The 25,627-nt window shown below is 41.7% G+C and overlaps 2 protein-coding genes across 2 annotated transcripts in view; one reads left to right on the top strand and one right to left on the bottom strand.

Moving 5' to 3' along the window:
- Positions 1-5,809, bottom strand: part of LOC139413158 (oocyte zinc finger protein XlCOF22-like) — a 62,683-nt gene extending 56,874 nt beyond the window's left edge. The window contains exon 1 of the mRNA XM_071160254.1: positions 5,225-5,809. Coding sequence (XP_071016355.1) covers positions 5,225-5,600 — 376 coding nt within the window. The 5' untranslated portion in view covers positions 5,601-5,809. The remainder of the gene's footprint in view (positions 1-5,224) is intronic.
- The window catches only part of LOC139412575 (zinc finger protein 180-like), a 110,296-nt gene that overhangs the window by 72,054 nt on the left and 12,615 nt on the right, over positions 1-25,627 (top strand). The window lies entirely within an intron of this gene.

The raw sequence follows: 25,627 nt of genomic DNA, 5'->3' as shown, positions 1-25,627 counted from the left end.
GAACTAGACTATAGTAACAGCATGGAACTAGACTATAATAACAGCATGGAACTAGACTACAGTAAATATAGTAACAGCATGAAAACTAGACTAGAGTAACAGCATGGAACTAGACTATAGTAACAGCATGGAACTAGACTATAGAAACAGCATGGAACTAGACTACAGTAAATATAGTAACAGCATGAAAACTAGACTATAGTAACAGCATGGAACTAGACTATAGTAACAGCATGGAACTAGACTATAGAAATAGCATGGAACTAGACCATAGTAAAAGCGTGGTACTAGACTATAGTAACAGCGTGGTACTAGACTATAGTAACAGCGTGGTACTAGACTATAGTAACAGCGTGGAACTAGACTATAGTAACAGCGTGGAACTAGACTATAGTAACAGCGTGGAACTAGACTATAGTAACAGCGTGGAACTAGACCATAGTAACAACATGGAACTAGACTATAGTAACTATAGTAACATGGAACTAGACTATGGTAACATGGAACTAGACTATAGTAACTATAGTAACATGGAACTAGACTACAGTAACAACATGGAACTAGACTATAGTAACAGCATGGAACTAGACTACAGTAACTATAGTACCAGCATGGAACTAGACTATAGTAACAACATGGAACTGGACTATAGTAACAACATGGAACTAGACTATAGTAACTATAGTAACATGGAACTAGACTATGGTAACATGGAACTAGACTATAGTAACTATAGTAACATGGAACTAGACTATAGTAACAGCGTGGAACTAGACTATAGTAACAGCATGGAACTAGTCTAAAGGAATAGCATGGAACTAGACTACAGTAACAGCATGGAACTAGACTATAGTAACAGGATGAAACTAGACTATAGTAACAGCATGGAACTAGACCATAGTAACAGCATGGAACTAGGCTATAGTAACAGCATGGAACTAGGCTATAGTAACAGCATGGAACTAGGCTATAGTAACAGCATGGAACTAGGCTATAGTAACAGCATGGAACTAGGCTATAGTAACAGCATGGAACTAGACTATAGTAACAGTATGGAACTAGACTATAGTAACAGTATGGAACTAGACTATGGTAACATGGAACTAGACTATAGTAACTATAGTAACATGGAACTAGACTATAGTAACAGCATGGAACTAGACTACAGTAACTATAGTACCAGCATGGAACTAGACTATAATAACAACATGGAACTAGACTATAGTAACAACATGGAACTAGACTATAGTAACTATAGTAACATGGAACTAGACTATAGTAACAGCGTGGAACTAGACTATAGTAGCAGCATGGAACTAGATTTTAGTAACAGTATGGAACTAGACTTTTGTAATTGCATGGAACTAGACTATAGTAACATCATGGAACTAGACTATAGTAACAACATGGAACTAAACTATAGTAACAACATGGAACTAGACTATAGTAACAGCATGGAACTAGACTTTAGTAACAGCATGGAACTAGACCATAGTAACTACATGGACCTAGACTATAGTAATTGGATGGAACTAGACTATAGTAATTGGATGGAACTAGACTATAGTAATTGGATGGAACTAGACTATAGTAATTGGATGGAACTAGACTATAGTAATTGGATGGAACTAGACTATAGAAACAGCATGGAACTAGACTACAGTAACTATAGTACCAGCATGGAAATAGACTATACAAACAACATGGAAATAGACTATAGTAACAACATGGAACTAGACTAAAGTAACAACATGGAACTAGACTATAGTAACAGAATGGAACTAGACTACAGTAACAGCATGGAACTAGACTACAGTAACAGCATGGAACTAGAATACAGTAACTATAGTACCAGCATGGAACTAGACTATAGTAACAACATGGAACTAGGCTATAGTAACAGCATGGAACTAGACTATAGTAACAGCATGGAACTAGACTATAATAACAGCATGGAACTAGACTACAGTAAATATAGTAACAGCATGAAAACTAGACTAGAGTAACAGCATGGAACTAGACTATAGTAACAGCATGGAACTAGACTATAGAAACAGCATGGAACTAGACTACAGTAAATATAGTAACAGCATGAAAACTAGACTATAGTAACAGCATGGAACTAGACTATAGTAACAGCATGGAACTAGACTATAGAAATAGCATGGAACTAGACCATAGTAAAAGCGTGGTACTAGACTATAGTAACAGCGTGGTACTAGACTATAGTAACAGCGTGGTACTAGACTATAGTAACAGCGTGGAACTAGACTATAGTAACAGCGTGGAACTAGACTATAGTAACAGCGTGGAACTAGACTATAGTAACAGCGTGGAACTAGACCATAGTAACAACATGGAACTAGACTATAGTAACTATAGTAACATGGAACTAGACTATGGTAACATGGAACTAGACTATAGTAACTATAGTAACATGGAACTAGACTACAGTAACAACATGGAACTAGACTATAGTAACAGCATGGAACTAGACTACAGTAACTATAGTACCAGCATGGAACTAGACTATAGTAACAACATGGAACTGGACTATAGTAACAACATGGAACTAGACTATAGTAACTATAGTAACATGGAACTAGACTATGGTAACATGGAACTAGACTATAGTAACTATAGTAACATGGAACTAGACTATAGTAACAGCGTGGAACTAGACTATAGTAACAGCATGGAACTAGTCTAAAGGAATAGCATGGAACTAGACTACAGTAACAGCATGGAACTAGACTATAGTAACAGGATGAAACTAGACTATAGTAACAGCATGGAACTAGACCATAGTAACAGCATGGAACTAGGCTATAGTAACAGCATGGAACTAGGCTATAGTAACAGCATGGAACTAGGCTATAGTAACAGCATGGAACTAGGCTATAGTAACAGCATGGAACTAGACTATAGAAACAGTATGGAACTAGACTATAGTAACAGTATGGAACTAGACTATGGTAACATGGAACTAGACTATAGTAACTATAGTAACATGGAACTAGACTATAGTAACAGCATGGAACTAGACTACAGTAACTATAGTACCAGCATGGAACTAGACTATAATAACAACATGGAACTAGACTATAGTAACAACATGGAACTAGACTATAGTAACTATAGTAACATGGAACTAGACTATAGTAACAGCGTGGAACTAGACTATAGTAGCAGCATGGAACTAGATTTTAGTAACAGTATGGAACTAGACTTTTGTAATTGCATGGAACTAGACTATAGTAACATCATGGAACTAGACTATAGTAACAACATGGAACTAAACTATAGTAACAACATGGAACTAGACTATAGTAACAGCATGGAACTAGACTTTAGTAACAGCATGGAACTAGACCATAGTAACTACATGGACCTAGACTATAGTAATTGGATGGAACTAGACTATAGTAATTGGATGGAACTAGACTATAGTAATTGGATGGAACTAGACTATAGTAATTGGATGGAACTAGACTATAGTAATTGGATGGAACTAGACTATAGAAACAGCATGGAACTAGACTACAGTAACTATAGTACCAGCATGGAAATAGACTATACAAACAACATGGAAATAGACTATAGTAACAACATGGAACTAGACTAAAGTAACAACATGGAACTAGACTATAGTAACAGAATGGAACTAGACTACAGTAACAGCATGGAACTAGACTACAGTAACAGCATGGAACTAGAATACAGTAACTATAGTACCAGCATGGAACTAGACTATAGTAACAACATGGAACTAGGCTATAGTAACAGCATGGAACTAGACTATAGTAACAGCATGGAACTAGACTATAATAACAGCATGGAACTAGACTACAGTAAATATAGTAACAGCATGAAAACTAGACTAGAGTAACAGCATGGAACTAGACTATAGTAACAGCATGGAACTAGACTATAGAAACAGCATGGAACTAGACTACAGTAAATATAGTAACAGCATGAAAACTAGACTATAGTAACAGCATGGAACTAGACTATAGTAACAGCATGGAACTAGACTATAGAAATAGCATGGAACTAGACCATAGTAAAAGCGTGGTACTAGACTATAGTAACAGCGTGGTACTAGACTATAGTAACAGCGTGGTACTAGACTATAGTAACAGCGTGGTACTAGACTATAGTAACAGCGTGGAACTAGACTATAGTAACAGCGTGGAACTAGACTATAGTAACAGCGTGGAACTAGACCATAGTAACAACATGGAACTAGACTATAGTAACTATAGTAACATGGAACTAGACTATGGTAACATGGAACTAGACTATAGTAACTATAGTAACATGGAACTAGACTACAGTAACAACATGGAACTAGACTATAGTAACAGCATGGAACTAGACTACAGTAACTATAGTACCAGCATGGAACTAGACTATAGTAACAACATGGAACTAGACTATAGTAACTATAGTAACATGGAACTAGACTATGGTAACATGGAACTAGACTATAGTAACTATAGTAACATGGAACTAGACTATAGTAACAGCGTGGAACTAGACTATAGTAACAGCATGGAACTAGTCTAAAGGAATAGCATGGAACTAGACTACAGTAACAGCATGGAACTAGACTATAGTAACAGGATGAAACTAGACTATAGTAACAGCATGGAACTAGACCATAGTAACAGCATGGAACTAGGCTATAGTAACAGCATGGAACTAGGCTATAGTAACAGCATGGAACTAGGCTATAGTAACAGCATGGAACTAGGCTATAGTAACAGCATGGAACTAGGCTATAGTAACAGCATGGAACTAGACTATAGTAACAGTATGGAACTAGACTATAGTAACAGTATGGAACTAGACTATAGTAACAGTATGGAACTAGACTACAGTAACAGTATGGAACTAGACTATAGTAACTATAGTAACATGGAACTGGACTATAGTAACAGCATGGAACTAGACAATAGTAACAGCATGGAACTAGACTATAGTAACAGCATGGAACTAGACTATAGAAACAGCATGGAACTAGACTATAGTACCAGCATGGAACTAGACTATAGAAACAGTATGGAACTAGACAATAGTAATTGCATGGAACTAGACTATAGAAACAGCATGGAACTAGACTATAGTACCAGCATGGAACTAGACTATAGTAACAGCATGGAACTAGACTATAGTAACAGCATGGAACTAGACTACGGCGCAAATGTGTGCCAGTACTTACTAGTGTTCATCAGGGCCCGGTTTCTCAAAACCATCTTATGGCCCAGATATCCAGTTTCCTCCTCTTCTTCCTCCTCATTTCTCGATGTGACAGTAATCTCCCCCTTCACCTCTTTAACTTCAAAAACGGCATCTTCCTCATCCTCTTCTACTTTTACTGTAACATCTTCCTCCTCTTTCACTCTGAACGCGTCTTCCTCTTCTTTCACTGAAACGTCTTTCTCTTCTTCTTTCACTGTAACAGCCTCACTCTCTACTTGTTTTTGTATTTTGACATCCTCTTCCTCCTCTTTCACGACAACGTTCAGCCACAGACCCTCTTTCTCCGTCCAGCAGACCTCCTCTTCTTTCTTAGGAGAGTACCTTCGTAAACTCATGGTCGGGGATGTTAGCTAGCTAGGCTAATGCGAACTTAACCAGCCCGCTAGCTGACTATTAACAACACCGTAAATATTAAATTAAATCGGATAACTAACTAGACGACGGAAGAGGGTTTAGAACACAGTGGTTAATATATACGAAAGCGTCTAAAGAGCTTTATTGGTTCGGCTATTTTGTCTAGCAAGCTACAGAGGTGTCTGGCTAACTTTTGCTGCTGTTGAAAGAAGCGTTCCGTCCACTAGAATATTCGTCACACCAACAGCATAACCTTAAATTCCCACACCGCCATCTGCTGACTGGAGTGGGTAACGAAGTTGAGTAAAATGTACATTTTATCTTCAGACAACAGGTTAAAGTGTAGAAAGCATGCGTTTTTACTCACCAGTGTAACAAAACAGTGTGGTTGAAGCATTAGAAAACTGGTTACCTATAAGCACAAACAGTTATGTTTTTGCGTCATTACATATTTATTCACTTATTTCCAGATATCTTCTAAACTTCCCACAATGCACTATTTCTCAATGCCATATGGAGGATGTACTCTGTGTTGGTAGCTAGCTCGAGCTTGCAAATGTTAGCCACACCTCATGCTTTCCATGTACCGTGTGGTTGTGTTATCTAGTGGGAACGCATTAGCATGGTAGGCTCTGGTGCCTTCTTGCCGTGGGCTCAAAACCAATGAGAAAATCATACCTGCTTGCTCCTTTTGGTTTTGTCAACTTTTCGGTAGGGAAGTTATGTTTATTCCGGAGCTACGAGGCATGCGTCGAAATCGCTAAACTGTATACTTCAAAACGCCCTAGAGTGTGCCGATATCACTTTATCAACAGCACGTCATCAATGACGTCTGAAGCTTCATTTCATCGAACAACAACCTGATTTGTTTGGTATTGGGCTTGTTCGACACTGCAGGCGACTGCCAACTGACTGATTTTCAAATCACCTTACATCATAAATAACTACTCATTATTATTTATAAATCAGTCAGCCAGTCACCATTTACCCACAATTCAGCATGGATTTCAATGCTCTCGAAAATGGCCAGTGGGTTTAGTAGATGACATAAAGGCTACGCTGGCCACGCTCGAGGGCGTGTTGGACGTCATCTATAATAATGTGACTCTTCTAAATTCTGTGTTGCTCAAACCTGTTGAACCTACATTACCGTCCAAAAGTTTGGGTTCAATTAGAAATGTCCTTGTTTTCCATGAACACATACATGAAATTAGTTGCATAATGAATAGGAAATATAGTCAAGACTTTGACAAAGTTATAAATAATGATTTATATTTGGAATAATAATTGTGTCCTTCAAACTTTGCTTTCATCAAAGAATCCTCCATTTGCAGCAATTACAGCCTTGCAGACATTTGGCATTCTAGTTGTCAATTTGTTGAGGTAATCTGAAGAGATCTCACCCCATGCTTCCCGAAGCACCTCCCACAAATTGGATTGGCACTTCTTACGTGTCATACCGTCAAGCTGCTCCCACAACAGCTCAATAGGGTTAAGATCCAGTGACTGTGCTGACCACTCCATTATTGACAGAATACAAGCTGCTTTTGCACTCTCTTGGCACCCTGTCATTTCCGGTCACAACTTGCAGACTTGTTTTCGAGTTGCTGTGCGTTTTGTTGCCAACCTGTTTTGCTACCTGACATATTTACGGTTTTTACTTTTTAATTACCGTTTATATATATATTTTTCTCAACTTTTTCACTCCGGACGCTTTATCTGGACACGATTCGTCAGGACCTCCAACAGCCGAAGCTAAGTAGTAACATTAACATGATGCCTTCTAATTGCAGTCGCTGTACTCGCCTTACGACGAGGATAGCTGTGCTACAAGCCCAGCTTCAGACGCAATCGTTAGGCAAGGGTAATTTCAGTGTAGGAAAGGATGAAACAGCGTCTGTGCCACCAGTAAGTACAGATAGTAGTATAAATCCCCTGGCACAGTCCCCGCAGCCGGACAACTTTCTCACGGTTTCTGGAAGGAAATGCTGTAGGAACGCTCAACCGGTGTCGCTCATTCAGCCGACAGAAACTTTCAACCGGTTTTCCCCATTAAGCAGCGAGTCGGAGTCAGAGGCCGAGTCTTCTCTGGTCTCTACTCCTCCCGTTACGGGGTCTGAGACGCCGAAGCTTCCCACCATTAGCTCTGACAAATTGAAAACTCTAGTCATTGGCGACTCCATTACCCGCAGTATTAGACTTAAAACGAATCATCCAGCGATCATACACTGTTTACCGGGAGGCAGGGCTACCGACGTTAAGGCTAATCTGAAGATGGTGCTGGCTAAAGCTAAAACTGGCGAGTGTAGAGAGTATAGAGATATTGTTATCCACGTCGGCACCAACGATGTTAGGATGAAACAGTCAGAGATCACCAAGCGCAACATAGCTTCTGCGTGTAAATCAGCTAGAAAGATGTGTCGGCATCGAGTAATTGTCTCTGGCCCCCTCCCAGTTAGGGGGAGTGATGAGCTCTACAGCAGAGTCTCACAACTCAATCGCTGGTTGAAAACTGTTTTCTGCCACTCCCAAAAGATAGAATTTGTAGATAATTGGCCCTCTTTCTGGGACTCACCCACAAACGGGACCAAGCCTGACCTGCTGAGGAGTGACGGACTCCATCCTAGCTGGAGGGGTGCTCTCATTTTATCTACCAACATAGACAGGGCTCTAACTCCTCTAGCTCCACAATGAAATAGGGTGCAGGCCAGGCAGCAGGCTGTTAGCCAGCCTGCCAGCATAGTGGAGTCTGCCACTAGCACAGTCAGTGTAGTCAGCTCAGCTATCACCATTGAGACCGTGTCTGTGCCTCGACCTAGGTTGGGCAAAACTAAACATGGCGGTGTTCGCCTTAGCAATCTCACTAGGATAAAGACCACCTCCATTCCTGTCATTATTGAAAGAGATCATGATACCTCACATCTCAAAATAGGGCTACTTAATGTTAGATCCCTTACTTCAAAGGCAATTATAGTCAATGAAATAATCACTGATCATAATCTTGATGTGATTGGCCTGACTGAAACATGGCTTAAGCCTGATGAATTTACTGTGTTAAATGAGGCCTCACCTCCTGGCTACACTAGTGACCATATCCCGCGAAGGCGGAGGTGTTGCTAACATTTACGATAGCAAATTTCAATTTACAAAAAAAAAAATGTTTTTGTCTTTTGAGCTTCTAGTCATGAAATCTATGCAGCCTACTCAATCACTTTTTATAGCTACTGTTTACAGGCCTCCTGGGCCATATACAGCGTTCCTCACTGAGTTCCCTGAATTCCTATCGGACCTTGTAGTCATAGCAGATAATATTCTAATCTTTGGTGACTTTAATATTCACATGGAAAAGTCCACAGACCCACTCCAAAAGGCTTTCGGAGCCATCATCGACTCAGTGGGTTTTGTCCAACATGTCTCTGGACCCACTCACTGTCACAGTCATACGCTGGACCTAGTTTTGTCCCATGGAATAAATGTTGTGGATCTTAATGTTTTTCCTCATAATCCTGGACTATCGGACCACCATTTTATTACGTTTGCAATTGCAACAAATAATCTGCTCAGACCCCAACCAAGGAACATCAAAAGTCGTGCTATAAATTCACAGACAACACAAAGATTCCTTGATGTCCTTCCAGATTCCCTCTGTCTACCCAAGAACGCCAGAGGACAAAAATCAGTTAACCACCTAACTGAGAAACTCAATTTAACCTTGCGCAATACCCTAGATGCAGTTGCACCCCTAAAAATTAAAAACATTTCTCATAAGAAACTAGCTCCCTGGTACACAGAAAATACCCGAGCTCTGAAGCAAGCTTCCAGAAAATTGGAACGGAAATGGCGCCACACCAAACTGGAAGTCTTCCGACTAGCTTGGAAAGACAGTACTGTGCAGTACCGAAGAGCCCTTACTGCTGCTCGATCATCCTATTTTTCTAACTTAATTGAGGAAAATAAGAACAATCCGAAATTCCTTTTTGATACTGTCGCAAAGCTAACTAAAAAGCAGCATTCCCCAAGAGAGGATGACTTTCACTTTAGCAGTGATAAATTCATGAACTTCTTTGAGGAAAAGATTATGATTATTGGAAAGCAAATTACGGACTCCTCTTTAAATCTGCGTATTCCTTCAAAGCTCAGTTGTCCTGAGTCTGCACAACTCTGCCAGGACCTAGGATCAAGAGAGACAATTAAGTGTTTTAGTACTATATCTCTTGACACAATGATGAAAATAATAATGGCCTCTAAACCTTCAAGCTGCATACTGGACCCTATTCCAACTAAACTACTGAAAGAGCTGCTTCCTGTGCTTGGCCCTCCTATGTTGAACATAATAAATGTCTCTCTATCCACCGGATGTGTACCAAACTCATAAAAGTGGCAGTAATAAAACCTCTCTTGAAAAAGCCAAACCTTGACCCAGAAAATATAAAAAACTATCGGCCTATATCGAATCTTCCATTCCTCTCTAAAATTTTAGAAAAGGCTGTTGCACAGCAACTCACTGCCTTCCTGAAGACAAACAATGTATACGAAATGCTTCAGTCTGGTTTTAGACCCCATCAGAGCACTGAGACGGCACTTGTGAAGGTGGTAAATGACATATTAATGGCATCGAACCGAGGCTCTGCATCTGTCCTCGTGCTCCTAGACCTTAGTGCTGCTTTTGATACCATCGATCACCACATTCTTTTGGAGAGATTGGAAACCCAAATTGGTCTACACGGACAAGTTCTGGCCTGGTTTAGATCTTATCTGTCGGAAAGATATCAGTTTGTCTCTGTGAATGGTTTGTCCTCTGACAAATCAACTGTAAATTTCGGTGTTCCTCAAGGTTCCGTTTTAGGACCACTATTGTTTTCACTATATATTTTACCTCTTGCAGATGTTATTCGAAAACAGAATGTTAACTTTCACTGCTATGCGGATGACACACAGCTGTACATTTCAATGAAACATGGTGAACCCCCAAAATTGCCCTTGCTAGAAGCATGTGTTTCAGACATAAGGAAGTGGATGGCTGCAAACGTTTTACTTTTAAACTCGGACAAAACAGAGATGCTTGTTCTAGGTCCCAAGAAACAAAGATCTTCTGTTGAATCTGACAATTCATCTTAATGGTTGTACAGTCGTCTCAAATAAAACTGTGAAGGACCTCGGCGCTACTCTGGACCCTGATCTCTCTTTTGAAGAACATATCAAGACCATTTCAAGGACAGCTTTTTTCCATCTACGTAACATTGCAAAAATCAGAAACTTTCTGTCCAAAAATGATGCAGAAATGTATCCATGCTTTTGTCACTTCTAGGTTAGACTACTGCAATGCTCTACTTTCCGGCTACCCGGATAAAGCACTAAATAAACTTCAGTTAGTGCTAAATACGGCTGCTAGAATCCTGACTAGAACCAAAAAATTTGATCATATTACTCCAGTGCTAGCCTCTCTACACTGGCTTCCTGTCAAAGCAAGGGCTGATTTCAAGGTTTTACTGCTAACCTACAAAGCATTACAAGGGCTTGCTCCTACCTATCTCTCTGATTTGGTCCTGCCGTACATACCTACACGTACGCTACAGTCACAAGACGCAGGCCTCCTAATTGTCCCTAGAATTTCTAAGCAAACAGCTGGAGGCAGGGCTTTCTCCCATAGAGCTCCATTTTTATGGAACGGTCTGCCTACCCATGTCAGAGATGCAAACTCGGTCTCAACCTTTAAGTCTTTACTGAAGACTCATCTCTTCAGTTGGTCATGTGATTGAGTGTAGTCTGGCCCAGGAGTGGGAAGGTGAATGGAATGGCTCTGGAGCAACGAACCGCCCTTGCTGTCTCTGCCTGGCCGGTTCCCCTCTTTCCACTGGGATTCTCTGCCTCTAACCCTATTACAGGGGCTGAGTCACTGGCTTACTGGGGCTCTCTCATGCCGTCCCTGGAGGGGGTGCGTCACCTGAGTGGGTTGATTCACTGATGTGGTCATCCTGTCTGGGTTGCCCCCCCCTTGGGTTGTGCCGTGTCAGAGGTCTTTGTGGGCTATACTCAGCCTTGTCTCAGGATGGTAAAGTTGGTGGTTGAAGATATCCCTCTAGTGGTGTGGGGGCTGTGCTTTGGCACAGTCCTTCCTGTTTGGCCCTGTCTGGGGGTGTCCTCGGATGGGGCCACAGTGTCTCCTGACCCCTCCTGTCTCAGCCTCCAGTATTTATGCTGCAGTAGTTTGTGTCGGGGGGCTAGGGTCAGTTTGTTATATCTGGAGTACTTTTCCTGTCCTATTCGGTGTCCTGTGTGAATCTAAGTGTGCGTTCTCTAATTCTCTCTTTCTTTCTCTCTCTCGGAGGACCTGAGCCCTAGGACCATGCCCCAGGACTACCTGACATGATGACTCCTTGCCACCTGACCGTGCTGCTGCTCCAGTTTCAACTGTTCTGCCTTATTATTATTCGACCATGCTGGTCATTTATGAACATTTGAACATCTTGGCCATGTTCTGTTAATCTCCACCCGGCACAGCCAGAAGAGGACTGGCCACCCCACATAGCCTGGTTCTTCAGTAGGTTTCTTCCTAGGTTTTGGCCTTTCTAGGGAGTTTTTCCTAGCCACTGTGCTTCTACACCTGCATTGCTTGCTGTTTGGGGTTTTAGGCTGGGTTTCTGTACAGCACTTTGAGATATCAGCTGATGTACGAAGGGCTATATAAATAAATTTGATTTGATTCCCTAAATAGTTATTGCACAGTTTGGAGCTTTGCTTTGGGTCATTGTCCTGTTGTAGGAGGAAATTGGCTCCAATTAAGCGCCGTCTACAGGGTATGGCATGGCATTGCAAAATGGAGTGATAGCCTTCCTTCTTCAAGATCCCTTTTACCCTGTATAAATCTCCCACTTTACCACCACCAAAGCACCCCCAGACCATCACATTGACAACCACCATGCTTGACAGATGGCGTCAAGCACTCCTCCAGCATCTTTTCATTTTTTCTGCATCTCACGAATGTTCTTGTTTGTGATCCGAACACCTCAAACTTAGATTCGTCTATCAATAACACGTTTTTTCCAATCTTCCTCTGCCCAATGTCTGTGTTATTTTGCCCATCTTAATCTTTTCTTTAAATCCATACCGAATACCGTTTTTTCTTTGCAACTGCCTAGAAGGCCAACATCCTGGAGTTGCCTCTTCGCTGTTGACATTGAGACTGGTGTTTTGCAGGTACTATTTGAAAAAGCTGCCAGTTGAAACCTTGTGAGGCATCTGTTTCTCAAATTAGACACTAATGTACTTGTCCTCTTGCTCAGTTGTGCACCGGGGCCTCCTATTCTGGTTAGGGCCAGTTTGCGCTGTTCTGTGAAGGGAGTAGTCACTGCTATGCGGAGCCTAAATGACTCGCGGATGATTACTATTGACTTCTTAATGAACTGGACTGTTGAATTCCCTAAATTATGTTAATAATGAATGATATGATTTGATCTTTGATTATGAATTTGATTGGATACATGTTATTTGTTTCCTTTGTGATGCAGCACAGACTACTCAGTAAATATACCACTTTATGGTTAAAGGAATTCCTGCCTCAGTCTCATCCATTCCTCTGTCACCTGACACCTTCACTGTCAGTCATCCTACCTGTCCAGCTACCCACACAGATTCCACTAATCTTTCAATATTGAATATATTGTTTAACACTTTTTGGTTACTAAATTATTCCAAATGAGTTATTTCATAGTTTTGATGTCTCCACTATTATTCTACAATGTAGGTAAAATAAAGAAAAAACATTGAATATATGCATTGTGGAGGAGAACTGATCCTAGATCTGTACAAAAGCATATTAAAAAGGCCCAGCTGGATTGAATTGAGATGTTTCAAATGACATATTTGAATGTTAAATGATTTGTTCTGTTTGTCAATACAAGACAGGGTCTGTGGAGGCTTGGCCTATTCGTGGTAGATTTGGGGGAGAATAGGAGGTTTGGGGAGTACTGAAGGAAGCATTGATCATGTTGGTCTGGAGGGAGGGGAGGTTGAGCGGTTGTCATCCTGGGTCATATTCTTACAGTGCTGTAAAAGTACTTCAGTAAAAATTCTTTAAAATAGTAGTAGTTAAAATATTGTACTTATACATTTTCTCTGACAACCCAAAGTCCTTGTTACATTTTGAATGTTTAGCAGGACAGGAAAAGGGTTCACTTGTCAAGGGAACATTCCTGGTTATCCCTATATGGTTTCCTGTATAGGTCTGTGCTAAAGCCTTACTTCTCCGTCTTTATCAAAATGTCCAGATACTTGTTTCATGTGCATCAAAGGTGAATGTGAATTTCAAATGTTCACTGCTTGTATTGATGGAGTGGAATCAATTGTGATTTTGTCAGACAGCATAGACAGCAGCTATACACTTAATTCACTGACTGATCCATTCATCCTTCCATCCTTCCTCTCCTCTGAAGACCCAGTGAGGGTGGAGCTCAGTCAGAAAGCTGTTGGGGGACTGGTTAGGAAGAACACTTCTACAACCAGAAAGGTGAAAGGTCACATGGTTTAGATGGTAAATATTTATGTCCCCTTAGCGGTTCATCACGTCAGGAAAAGGGAGTATGTTCCATCTGTTTATTTACATTAGTGCAAGTTGTCCACTGATATTGGTGTAATTTCTCACCCCTCTTGGCTGTATGAAAGTTAATTTCCCCTCAGGCACACACATTTGTTCTTTGATATTATGAATGTAATTTGTGTAATATGTACTTTTACCCATTCATTCACCCCATCTCTTTACATTGCTGATGCCTATTTGGTGGCCTGACTGCATCCAGACTGTCAAATGCCTATCCTGGTAGATCTGAACCTAATGCTGCTTGGAGTGATCAGATGACAGAAGTCACATTTAGGTGCCAGGTGTAACTGAGAAAATAGATGCTCCATATCCATTACTTTGAGTGATTTATATAATGTGACAATGTGTTTCTGTGTTGCAGTCAAGAAATGGAACAGCAAGGCCACAGAACATGACCAAATCGGAGCTGTGGGAGACCACCTCAAGCCCCTGGTAGAGCCGGGGGTGGTGTTTACCACGCCTTCAGCAGACTGGAAAAGTGGGATTGATACTGTTTTTCATACTAAGAGGGACCAAGAGTCTGTTGATTGATCAACAGGTTCATTTGACTTACAATATGTTCAAATCCAGCTTTATTAATACAGCACATTTCAGACATGGATGCAACACAATGCAAACAGGAAAAGCAACACAAAAAAATAAAACAAATAAAGACAGGAAGCAAACCAAAAAGGTGGAGCAACTAAAAGTGTTGACTCTCCACATCTATCAAGACAACTGGAGCACTGGGCCAGGCACTCTTAAATAGAACCTGGACCAGCTCAGGTGGAACACCTTCCCACTAACGAGATGGACAAGCCAGCACAGGTGAAACACATACTGAGGTGACCCCAATCAGTGCGTCCTACGTGCTAACGAGCTGAAGTCCAACCTCAAAACATAGATGGAAAAACCAAAGACTATAACACCTTCCCCCTTAAGAGAATGCTTACCACGAACAGAAAACAACTTCCATTTCACATTATAATGAAATACAATGCTTCACCAATATAAAACATGGTGTCTACTCGCTGTCAACAATTAAAAACAAGAAATAAAGTTTTTTTTCCCCACCAGCTTCTAGAACGCTCATCCCCTTGGAACGAGCCCAAACAAAACTCATCTCCAACACGGAAAAACATCCAGTCAAAATCAATTGTGATCCATGGCAACGCACAGGCTAAATGCAAAACACAAAACATTTTGACTGCCCATGCTTGAGACAATCAGCAACCAAGTTGTGCTCACCACGGACATGTCTGATTTCAAGAAGAAACTCCTGCGATATCCATAGTAACTTTCCACCTCACTGCAGAGCTTCTCTCTCTTTTCAGGGTTCACAAGATAGGCATGTTGTTGGATCGGAGCCCAGTCCCCAATGTCATGCTCTAGTACATTTGGGTTGGCACATCTGAGAATTAACCCTGATATTCTAAAAGCAGGGCAACAATGTCAATATAATTGTACCCCCCAAAAAAGTGTCAGTTGGTTGCATGTATAAATATCATTACTAAATGTTACGTGAATTGGAAATATTAAATATTTGGTTACATAGTCTTATTTTCAACGGCTTTTCAATTACATTTTGCTAGGTGGGGTAGCCCAATGTCAAAACACAGTTTTAACGTGTCCAAATCAATATGCAGAAACAGTTTGGGATAAATTGAAAACATAACATGTGGTATATACACAAACAATAATGTCACAATAATTGTATTTTTTAAACAAGCTCCTTATAAACTGCACATGCACCAAAAAGGCTGTTGTTTTGACAAGTAGCAATAAATCACTGATATCGACTAGGGGGGAAATGAGGTTGTACGTGCTAACCCAACTAAAAAAACACATGGAAATGGGAGAAATCTTTTACCTCACTGGTTAGAGGACAACCTGCAGAAGACAGCATTTAAATGTAGGGGTCGCTGAACAAAGGAACACAACACTTATGTGTCATCACTCATCGATATCATGTTGAAATCATTTGTGCCGAGGAGGGAGATGAGGTTGCACGTCCTGTTAAAACTAACAGCTAAAAAACCACACAAAATCGGGGAATAATGTGTACACTGGTTAGAGGACAATTTGTAGAAAACCGCTAGCTGCATTTTGATTCACGTAGGTCACAAACATGGTAAGTGTAACAACTCTTTGTGTTCGTCAATTTTTGTTAAATCACATAAATAGTACTCTTTCAATTCAGAGCCTAGATTTTCCCCCTGAGGCTAAGATCAATAGAAAAGAGGGCAAACATTTAGGGTTCTACATTCTGACATCATTAAAATACTCCTACTACAATATTAAAAACATTCTACACTGTGACATTATTTAATTGATATCATGAAACAACTCCATGTATTTTCTGATATTTAAATCAGAGATCTTTTAACGGAGTATCTCATCACATTGACCAAAGCCTTAAGATTTCTCTCGTGTGTGTCCGCTGGTGTACTATCAGGCTGTTTAGCTGAGTAAAACTCTTCCCACATTGATTACAGCTATGGGATTTCTCTCCTGTGTGTTCTTTGGTGTGATTTCAGGCTGCTTGACTGAGTAAAACTCTTCCCACATTGATTACAGCTATAAGATTTCTCTCGTGTGTGTCCGCTGGTGTACTGTTTGGCTGAGTAAAACTCTTCCCACATTGATTACAGCTATAAGATTTCTCTCGTGTGTGTCCGCTGGTGTACTATCAGGCTGTTTGGCTGAGTAAAACTCTTCACACATTGATTACAGCTATAAGATTTCTCTCGTGTGTGTCCGCTGGTGTAATATAAGGCTGTTTGGCTGAGTAAAACTATTCCCACATTGATTACAGCTGTCAGATTTCTCTCGTGTGTGTGTGTGTGTGTGTGTTCTCTGGTGTATAATTAGATGGCGAGAAGTAGAATAACTCTTCCCACAATGACGACAGCTATATGGTTTCTCTCCAGTGTGTGTTCTCTGGTGTAATATCAGGCTCTCCTGTGTGTACTTGCTGGTTTATTTTAAGTTCTGATGAAGATTTGCAATCTTTCCCACAGTCCGAGCAGAAGTGAGATTTCTTCCCTGTGGGTCTCTGCTGGTGTTTTTTGAGGAGTTCTGATCTGGAGAGACTTTTCTCTGCCTCATGATGTTGTTGAGGCTCCCCAGAGGATCCACAATAGTCACATCTCTCTCCTGTGTGAACAACAAGGTCAGACAGATGGTTAAAGGCCCACAACAGCAGAAATCCACTATTTATTTGAGGTAAAAGGTGATGCCCAGAGCATACCCATTAAGTTGTACAACAATTGACGTCTGCTAAATTATTTTACAATTGTCTATAGACAGCCAACCTAAGCAGTGTGCCAGACGGCCTTTGGTCTCCAATATAGGCCCCTTTCTGTGTTTGCTAAAATTGCGGCACGAGAGCGATGCACATGCAATTTGGTTATAGAATCTCCTCCCTGTTAATGAGGAAACCACTAGTTATGGGTGTAGTATATCTGGTTGGAGCAAAAATGGCGAGGAAAGTTTTTAATTTTTCACAATGTATTCTGAATATTACAGTGCAAGAACAGGAGATCTACTGAAGGAAACTCACATTAAGCTCTGTGTCTATTCACTAATTCACCACCGTGGGGGAAAACTCGGGGGAGTTCTCATCAGCTGACAGCAAAAATAGCCTCCATTTACAGGTTGCTTATGAGTGTATTTCACGTTACTTTTGGAATATAATTGTAAGGCCTGCTTGAATCTCCTGCTAAATATGTTTGTGTTATTGTCGCAAATCAACTGCTTTATACTTTTTAAAAACTTAAATTAGTAAAATGTTCTGTAATTAGCTTTGCCATCTGCCTGAAACTGAGGGTTTGTACATTAAGTGTTTAACAAATTGGTCCATAACTTCACCTAACAATAACATAAGACCTACTGTAGGACCCATAACTTCACCGAACCAAAACAACTACAGACATACTGGAACACACTTGTGTTGTACAATAGCCTATCCATCAAGGAACAGTTCTCTACACATTATGAGCTAAGTATCTCTGTGTCCAAACAGACTAACAAGACCCTACCTGTAAATCAAGCAGATAATAACACATTATAAACATCAATTTGTTTGGGATGTTGGATCCAACGTGGAGCACAACGTGGAGTTTGTCATTTGACTGTCATTCAGAAAATGATTTCCTGGATCAGCTGATGATAGTTTAACATGTGACTAACTAAACGGCTACAGTATTAATTATATGTAAGGAGACACTAAATGTTATGTAGTTAGAGCATTTCAGAGATCTGAATACAAAAAAAAAATGTCAAACATCAAGATCCAGTATTTAAGTTGAAGTTCATCATATGACAAGCTTAACATTATGACTATAACTACTGTTCCCTGAAGGAGGGAAACTAGGTACAACATATTAATAAATCCACGCCTTCCTGGAAGTCCTGCCTTCCACAGGTGATGAACGTGAGGCTAAGGTTTATTCCTTCAATTTAATACCACTCTTCACCAACCCAAGTGGTGGGGCCAATCAGGTGTTGTATCTCGTTTCCCTCCTTCAGGGAACAGTAGTTACAGTCAAAGTTACACTCCCTTTCAGTCGGTCAACTTTGGTACAAAATACTATGGGAAAATAGATTCCCCATGCAGACCCAAAAGGATACTAAATGAAACGGCCCCTGGCAGACCACCCAGACCTGACCCCGCAAGATGCGTCAGTTTTGTCAATTTATTCACTGTCTTTTGTTTGAAACACTCCTGAAAATGTTGAGTAAGCACGCACAACTGATTACCCATATAGAAGTAGGACGAGTCTACCTGGCCTGCGCGCGAATGTAGGTCTATAAATGTGCCTTTTTGGGGATGTCTGATTGATAGTATTTATGATTGTCTTAACGTCTTACAAGATGGCGTAGCATTGAAGACGTGTTTTGTTCATGTCTCATGTACTTTTGTATTTTTTGTATATATATTTCAACTTTATTTTCAATCTCTTTTCAATTTTTAATTCGATTATACCTTCCGGTAACCTGCCTCACCCAATGTGATACGGTATCGCTATTATTTTTATTTTTTAACACATTCAAGAACCTCCAGAAGCTAACCCGCCAATTAGCTACAAGCTATTTAGTCATTGTTAGCCACTGCTAGCGGCTTTTAACTTCTGCACAGATACCAGCCCTGTTCTTAGCCTGGATAATACTCGCCAGTCTACCAGTATCGGACTGTATCTCCAGTATCGGAATGCAGCTAGCTAGCTCACAGCTAGCTTGCACTCACCGTGGCATCCAGTACCAAAACTATCCCTGAGGCCCACCTCCCGGCCTACTCAGCTGTTCACCCGAACCCCACTCATACACGGCTAGAGCACAATACTCCACCGGATCCTTGCTGTAAACTCTGGACCTTGGCACCGGTTCACCGCTGCTACCGATTGGCTATAGAGGCTAACGCCACTGCCACGAAAGTAGCACCAGTTAGCCGCGAGCCAGGCGAATCACCCGGCTAGCAAACTAAATTCTACAATACCTCTTTCGCCATATGGCTTGGATTCTCTGTCGACACGGCCCCCCGCCGCACCACCACGACTGGTCCGCCGACGAATACTCCATCCGCTGTGCCTTCAACCGGCCTCCGTCAGAGGGCTACTAACTATAAACGCAGTGTTGCCCGAGTGCTCGCGTAGTGGCGGCTCCCCTGTTCCATCTACTGCTGCCCTCTGGATACTATGATCACTTGGCTACATAGCTGATGCCTGCTGGACTGTCCATTAATCACGGTACTCCATTCTGTTTATTTATTTTTTATCTGTTGGCCCCAGCCGCAAACTCAGGCTCTGTTTGTAGTTAATCCGACCCTCTCTGCCTAGTCATCGCCATTTTACCTGCTGTTGTTGTTAGCTGATTAGCGGTTGTTGTCTCACCTGTTGTTTTAGCTAGCTCTCCCAATCAACACCTACGATTACTTTATGCCTCGCTGTATGTTTCTCTCAAATGTCAATATGCCTTGTATACTGTTGTTCAGGTTAGTTATCATTGTTTTAGTTTACAATGGAGCCCCTAGTTCCCCTCTTCATACCTCTGATACCTCCTTTGTACCACCTCCCACACATGTGGTGACCTCAACCATTACAACCAGCATGTCCAGAGATACAACCTCTCTTATCATCACCCAGTGCCTGGGCTTACCTCCGCTGTACCCGCACCCCATCATACCCCTGTCTGCACATTATGCCCTAAATATATTCTACCATGCCCAGAAATCTCCTCATTTTATTCTTTGTCCCCAACGGTCTAGGCGACCAGTTTTGATAGCCTTTAGCCGCACCCTCATACTACTCCTCCTTTGTTTCGCGGGTGACGTGGAGGTAAACCCAGGCCCTGCATGTCCCCAGGCACACTCATTTGTTGACTTCTGTGATCGAAAAAGCCTTGGTTTCATGCATGTCAACATCAGAAGCCTCCTCCCTAAGTTTGTTTTACTCACTGCTTTAGCACTCTGCCAACCCTGATGTCCTTGCCGTGTCTGAATCCTGGCTTAGGAAGGCCACTAAAAATTTGGAGATTTCCATACCCAACTATAACATTTTCCGTCAAGACAGAACTGCCAGAGGGGGCGGAGTTGCAGTCTACCGCAGAGATAGCCTGCAAAGTAATGTCATACTTTCCAGGTCCATACCCAAACAGTTCGAACTACTAATTTAAAAAATTACTCTCTCCAGAAATACGTCTCTCACTGTTGCCGCCTGCTACCGACCCCCCTCAGCTCCCAGCTGTGCCCTGGACACCATTTGTAAATTGATCGCCCCCCATCTAGCTTCAGAGTTTGTTTTGTTAGGTGACCTAAACTGGGATGTGCTTAACACCCCAGCTGTCATACAATCTAAGCTAGATGCCCTCAATCTCACACAAATCATCAAGGAACCCACCAGGTACAACCCCAAATCTGTAAACAAGGGCACCCTCATAGATGTTATCCTGACCAACTGGCCCTCCAAATACACCTCCGCTGTCTTCAATCAGGATCTCAGCGATCACTGCCTCATTGCCTGTATCCGCTACGGGTCCGCAGTCAAACGACCACCCCCTCATCACTGTCAAACGCTCCCTAAAACACTTCTGCGAGCGGGCCTTTCTAATCGACCTGGCCCGGGTATCCTGGAAGGATATTGACCTCATCCCGTCAGTTGAGGATGCCTGGTCATTCTTTTAAAAGTAACTTCCTCACCATCTTAGATAAGCATGCTCCGTTCAAAAAATGCAGAACTAAGAAAATATATGGTCCTTGGTTCACTCCAGACCTGACTGCCCTCGACCAGCACAAAAACATCCTGTGGCGGACTGCAATAGCATCGAATAGTCCCCGCGATATGCAACTGTTCAGGGAAGTCAGGATCCAATACACACAGTCAGTCAGGAAAGCAAAGGCCAGCTTTTTCAAGCAGAAATTTGCATCCTGTAGCTCTAACTCCAAAAAGTTCTGGGACACTGTAAAGTCCATGGAGCACCTCCTCCCATCTGACCACTGCACTGAGGCTAAGTAACACGGTCACCACTGAGAAATCCATGATAATCGAAAACTTCAACAAGCATTTCTCAACGGCTGGCCATGCCTTCCTCCTGGCTACTCCAACCTCGGCCAACAGCTCCGCCCCCACCGCAGTTACTCGCCCAAGCCTCCCCAGCTTCTCCTTCACCCAAATCCAGATAGCAGATGTTCTGAAAGAGCTGCAAAACCTGGACCCGTACAAATCAGCTGGTCTTGACAATCTGGACCCTCTATTTCTGAAACTATCCGCCGCCATTGTCGCAACCCCTATTACCAGCCTGTTCAACCTCTCTTTCATATCACCTGAGATCCCCAAGGATTGGAAAGCTGCCGCAGTCATCCCCCTCTTCAAAGGGGGAGACACCCTGGACCCAAATTGTTACAGACCTATATCCATCCTGCCCTGCCTATCTAAGGTTTTCGAAAGCCTAGATAGATCACTGACCATCTCGAATCCCACCGTACCTTCTCCGCTGTGCAATCTGGTTTCCGAGCCGGTCACGGGTGCACCTCAGCCACGCTCAAGGTACTAAACGATATCATAACCGCCATCGATAAAAGACAGCACTGTGCAGCCGTCTTCATCGACCTGGCCAAGGCTTTCAACTCTGTCAATCACCATATTCTTATCGGCAGACTCAGTAGCCTCGGTTTTTCTAATGACTGCCTTGCCTGGTTCAACAACTACTTTGCAGACAGAGTTCAGTGTGTCAAATCGGAGGGCATGTTGCCCGGTCTTCTGGCAGTCTCTATGGGGGTGCCACAGGGTTCAATTCTCGGGCCGACTCTTTTCTCTGTATATATCGATGCTGCGGGCGATTCCCTGATCCACCTCTACGCAGACGACACCATTCTGTATACTTCTGGCCCTTCCTTGGACACTGTGCTATCTAACCTCCAAACGAGATTCAACGCCATACAACACTCCTTCCGTGGCCTCCAACTGCTCTTAAACGCTAGTAAAACCAAATGCATGCTTTTCAACCGTTCGCTGCCTGCACCAGCACGCCCGACTAGCATCACCACCCTGGATGGTTCCGACCTAGAATATGTGGATATCAATAAGTACCTAGGTGTCTGGCTAGACTGTAAACTCTCCTTCCAGACTCATATCAAACATCTTCAATCTAAAATCAAATCTAGAGTCGGCTTTCTATTCCGCAACAATGCCCCCTTCACTCACGCCGCCAAACTTACCTTAGTAAAACCTCCCTACATAGTAAACCTCCCTACATAGTAAAACCTCCCTACATATTCGTCGCCAGACTCACTGGCTCCAGGTCATCTACAAGTCCATGCTAGGTAAAGCTCCGCCTTATATCAGTTCACTGGTCACGATGGCAACACCCACCCGTAGCACATGCACCAGCAGGTGTATCTCACTGATCATCCCTAAAGCCAACACCTCATTTGGCCGCCTTTCCTTCCAGTTCTCTGCTGCCTGTGACTGGAACGAATTGCAAAATCGCTGAAGTTGGAGACGTCTCTCTCACTAACTTCATGTTTTGAAAAAATACAAGTAATGTGATTATTGTGGCAGATGTTTGTGTATATAGCACATTTTATGTTTAGGTTTTCAATTTATCCCAAACTGTTTCTGCATATTGGTTATTGATTTGGACACGTTAAAACTGTTTTGACAATGGACTATCCCACCAAGCAAAATGTAATTGAAAAGACATTGAAAATATGACTATGTAATCAAATATTTAATGTTTACATTTCATGTAACATTTGGTAGTGATATTTATTAATGCAACCAACTGACAATTTTTTGGTACAATTATTGACATTGTTGCCCTGTTTTTAGAATATCAGGGTTAATTCTCACATGTGCCAAACCAAATGTACGAGAGCATGACATTGGGGACTGGGCCCCGATCCAACAACATGCCTATCGAGTGAACCCTGAAAAGAGAGAGAAGCTCTGCAGTGAGGTGGAAAGTTACTACGGATATCGCAGGAGTTTCCACTTGAAATCAGACATATCCGTGGTAAGGACAACTTGGTTGCTGATTATCTCTGGAGTGGGCAGTCAAAAATATTTGTGTTTTGCGTTTAGCCAGTGTGTTACCATGATCACCATTTATTTTGAGTTTTATCTCTTATTCTTTTCTGTATTGAAACTACATTGTTGGTTCGGGGCTCGTAAGGAAGCATTTCACTATTGTATCCGGCGCATGTGACTAATACAATTTGATTGAGTTTTGTTAGGGCTCATTCCAAGGTGGATGAGAGTTCTAGAAGCTAGTGAGTTTTAGGAAGACGAGAGTTCTAGAAGCTAGTGAGTTTTAGGATTCTATAGAAAGAAAAAGGAGATAAAAATAAAATAATTATTTAGGAATAGGTGTTTTCTCTTGTTTTCAATTGTTGACAGCCAGTAGACACCATGTTTATATTGGTGAAGGTGAATCATTGAAGTTGATTATAATGTGAAATGGAAGTTGTTTTCTGTTGGTGGTGAGCGAACTTGTCCAACAGAAATATAGGATATATTTGTTGTCTTAAGGGGGAAGGTGTTACAGGCTTTGGTTTTTCAATTTATGTTTTGAGGTCGCTCGTTAGCACGTGTCATTCGTTAGCACTGATTGGTGTCACCTCATTAGTCAGTATGTGTTACCGCTGTGCTGGCTTGTCCATCTCCTTAGTGGGAAGGTGGTTCACCTGAGCTGGTCCAGTTTATATTTAAGAGTTTCTGGCCCAGTGCTCCATTTGTCTTGATAGATGTAGAGAGTCAACACTTTTAGTTGCTCCACCTTTTTGGTTTGCTTCCTGTCTTTAAGTTTGTTGTGGGTTTTTCTTTTGTTTGCCTCTTCTTGGGCAGATTTAGTGGGTCTCATGGTGGGTGTCTTTTATGTCCCAGTTGTTGTTACTAGTCAACTTCCAGTGGACACCCCCATAGTGTCTTTAAGAGCCCGTCCTAAATAACAAGCTAATATTTTGGGTAGTATATTGCGTCCAATTAATATTTGGAACAATGGTATTTCCTAAGAATGCTCATTAGTCTTTCAGTTGTTAGTCTTCTGTTTCATGTACTAAATATTTTCATTTTTCCTGTGAAGCCATTCTGTTGAATCCATGTCTGAAATGTGCTGTATAAATAAAGCTTGATTTGATTTCAACAAATGAACATAAAGACTGACCAACGAACAGACTCTTGGTCCCTCTTAGTATGAAAAACGGTATCAATCCCACTTTTCCAGTCTGCTGAAGGAGTGGTAAACACCACCCCCGGCTCTACCAGGGGCTTGAGGTGGTCTCCCACAGCTCTGCATATGTCATGTTCTGTGGCCTTGCTGTTCCAATTCTTGACTGCCCCTGCAACACAGAAATAAACACATTTAGTCATATTATATAAAACACTCAACGTAATGGATATGGAGCGTCTATGGCCTCAGTTACACCGGGCATCTAAATGTGACTTCTGTCATCCGATCACTCCAAACTGCATTCGGTTCAGATCTACCAGTATGGACCTTTGACATAGTCTGGATGCAGTCAGGCCACTGAATATGCATAAGCAATATAAAGAGATGAGTGGAGAAAAGTACATTTTACACAAATGACCCTCATCATAAATCAAATGTTATTTGTCACATACACATGTTATTACAAGTGTAGTGAAATGCTTGTGTTCCTAGATCCAACAGTGCAGTAATATCTAACTAAATGCTTGTGTTCCTAGCTCCAACAGTGCAGTAATATCTAACAATTTCACAACAAATACCTAAAGCTCCCCCTTATCTCAGTTCACTGGTCACGATGGCAACACCCACCTGTAGCACGTGCTCCAGCAGGTGTATCTCACTGATCATCCCTAAAGCCAACACCTCATTTGGCCACCTTTCCTTCCAGTTCTCTGCTGCCTGTGACTGGAACGAATTGCAAAAATTGTTGAAGTTGGAGACTTTTATCTC

This window comes from Oncorhynchus clarkii, chromosome 7 (assembly GCF_045791955.1).
Source record: "Oncorhynchus clarkii lewisi isolate Uvic-CL-2024 chromosome 7, UVic_Ocla_1.0, whole genome shotgun sequence".
Taxonomy (NCBI): Eukaryota; Metazoa; Chordata; class Actinopteri; order Salmoniformes; family Salmonidae; genus Oncorhynchus; species Oncorhynchus clarkii.
This window is presented reverse-complemented; position numbering and strand designations above follow the sequence as displayed.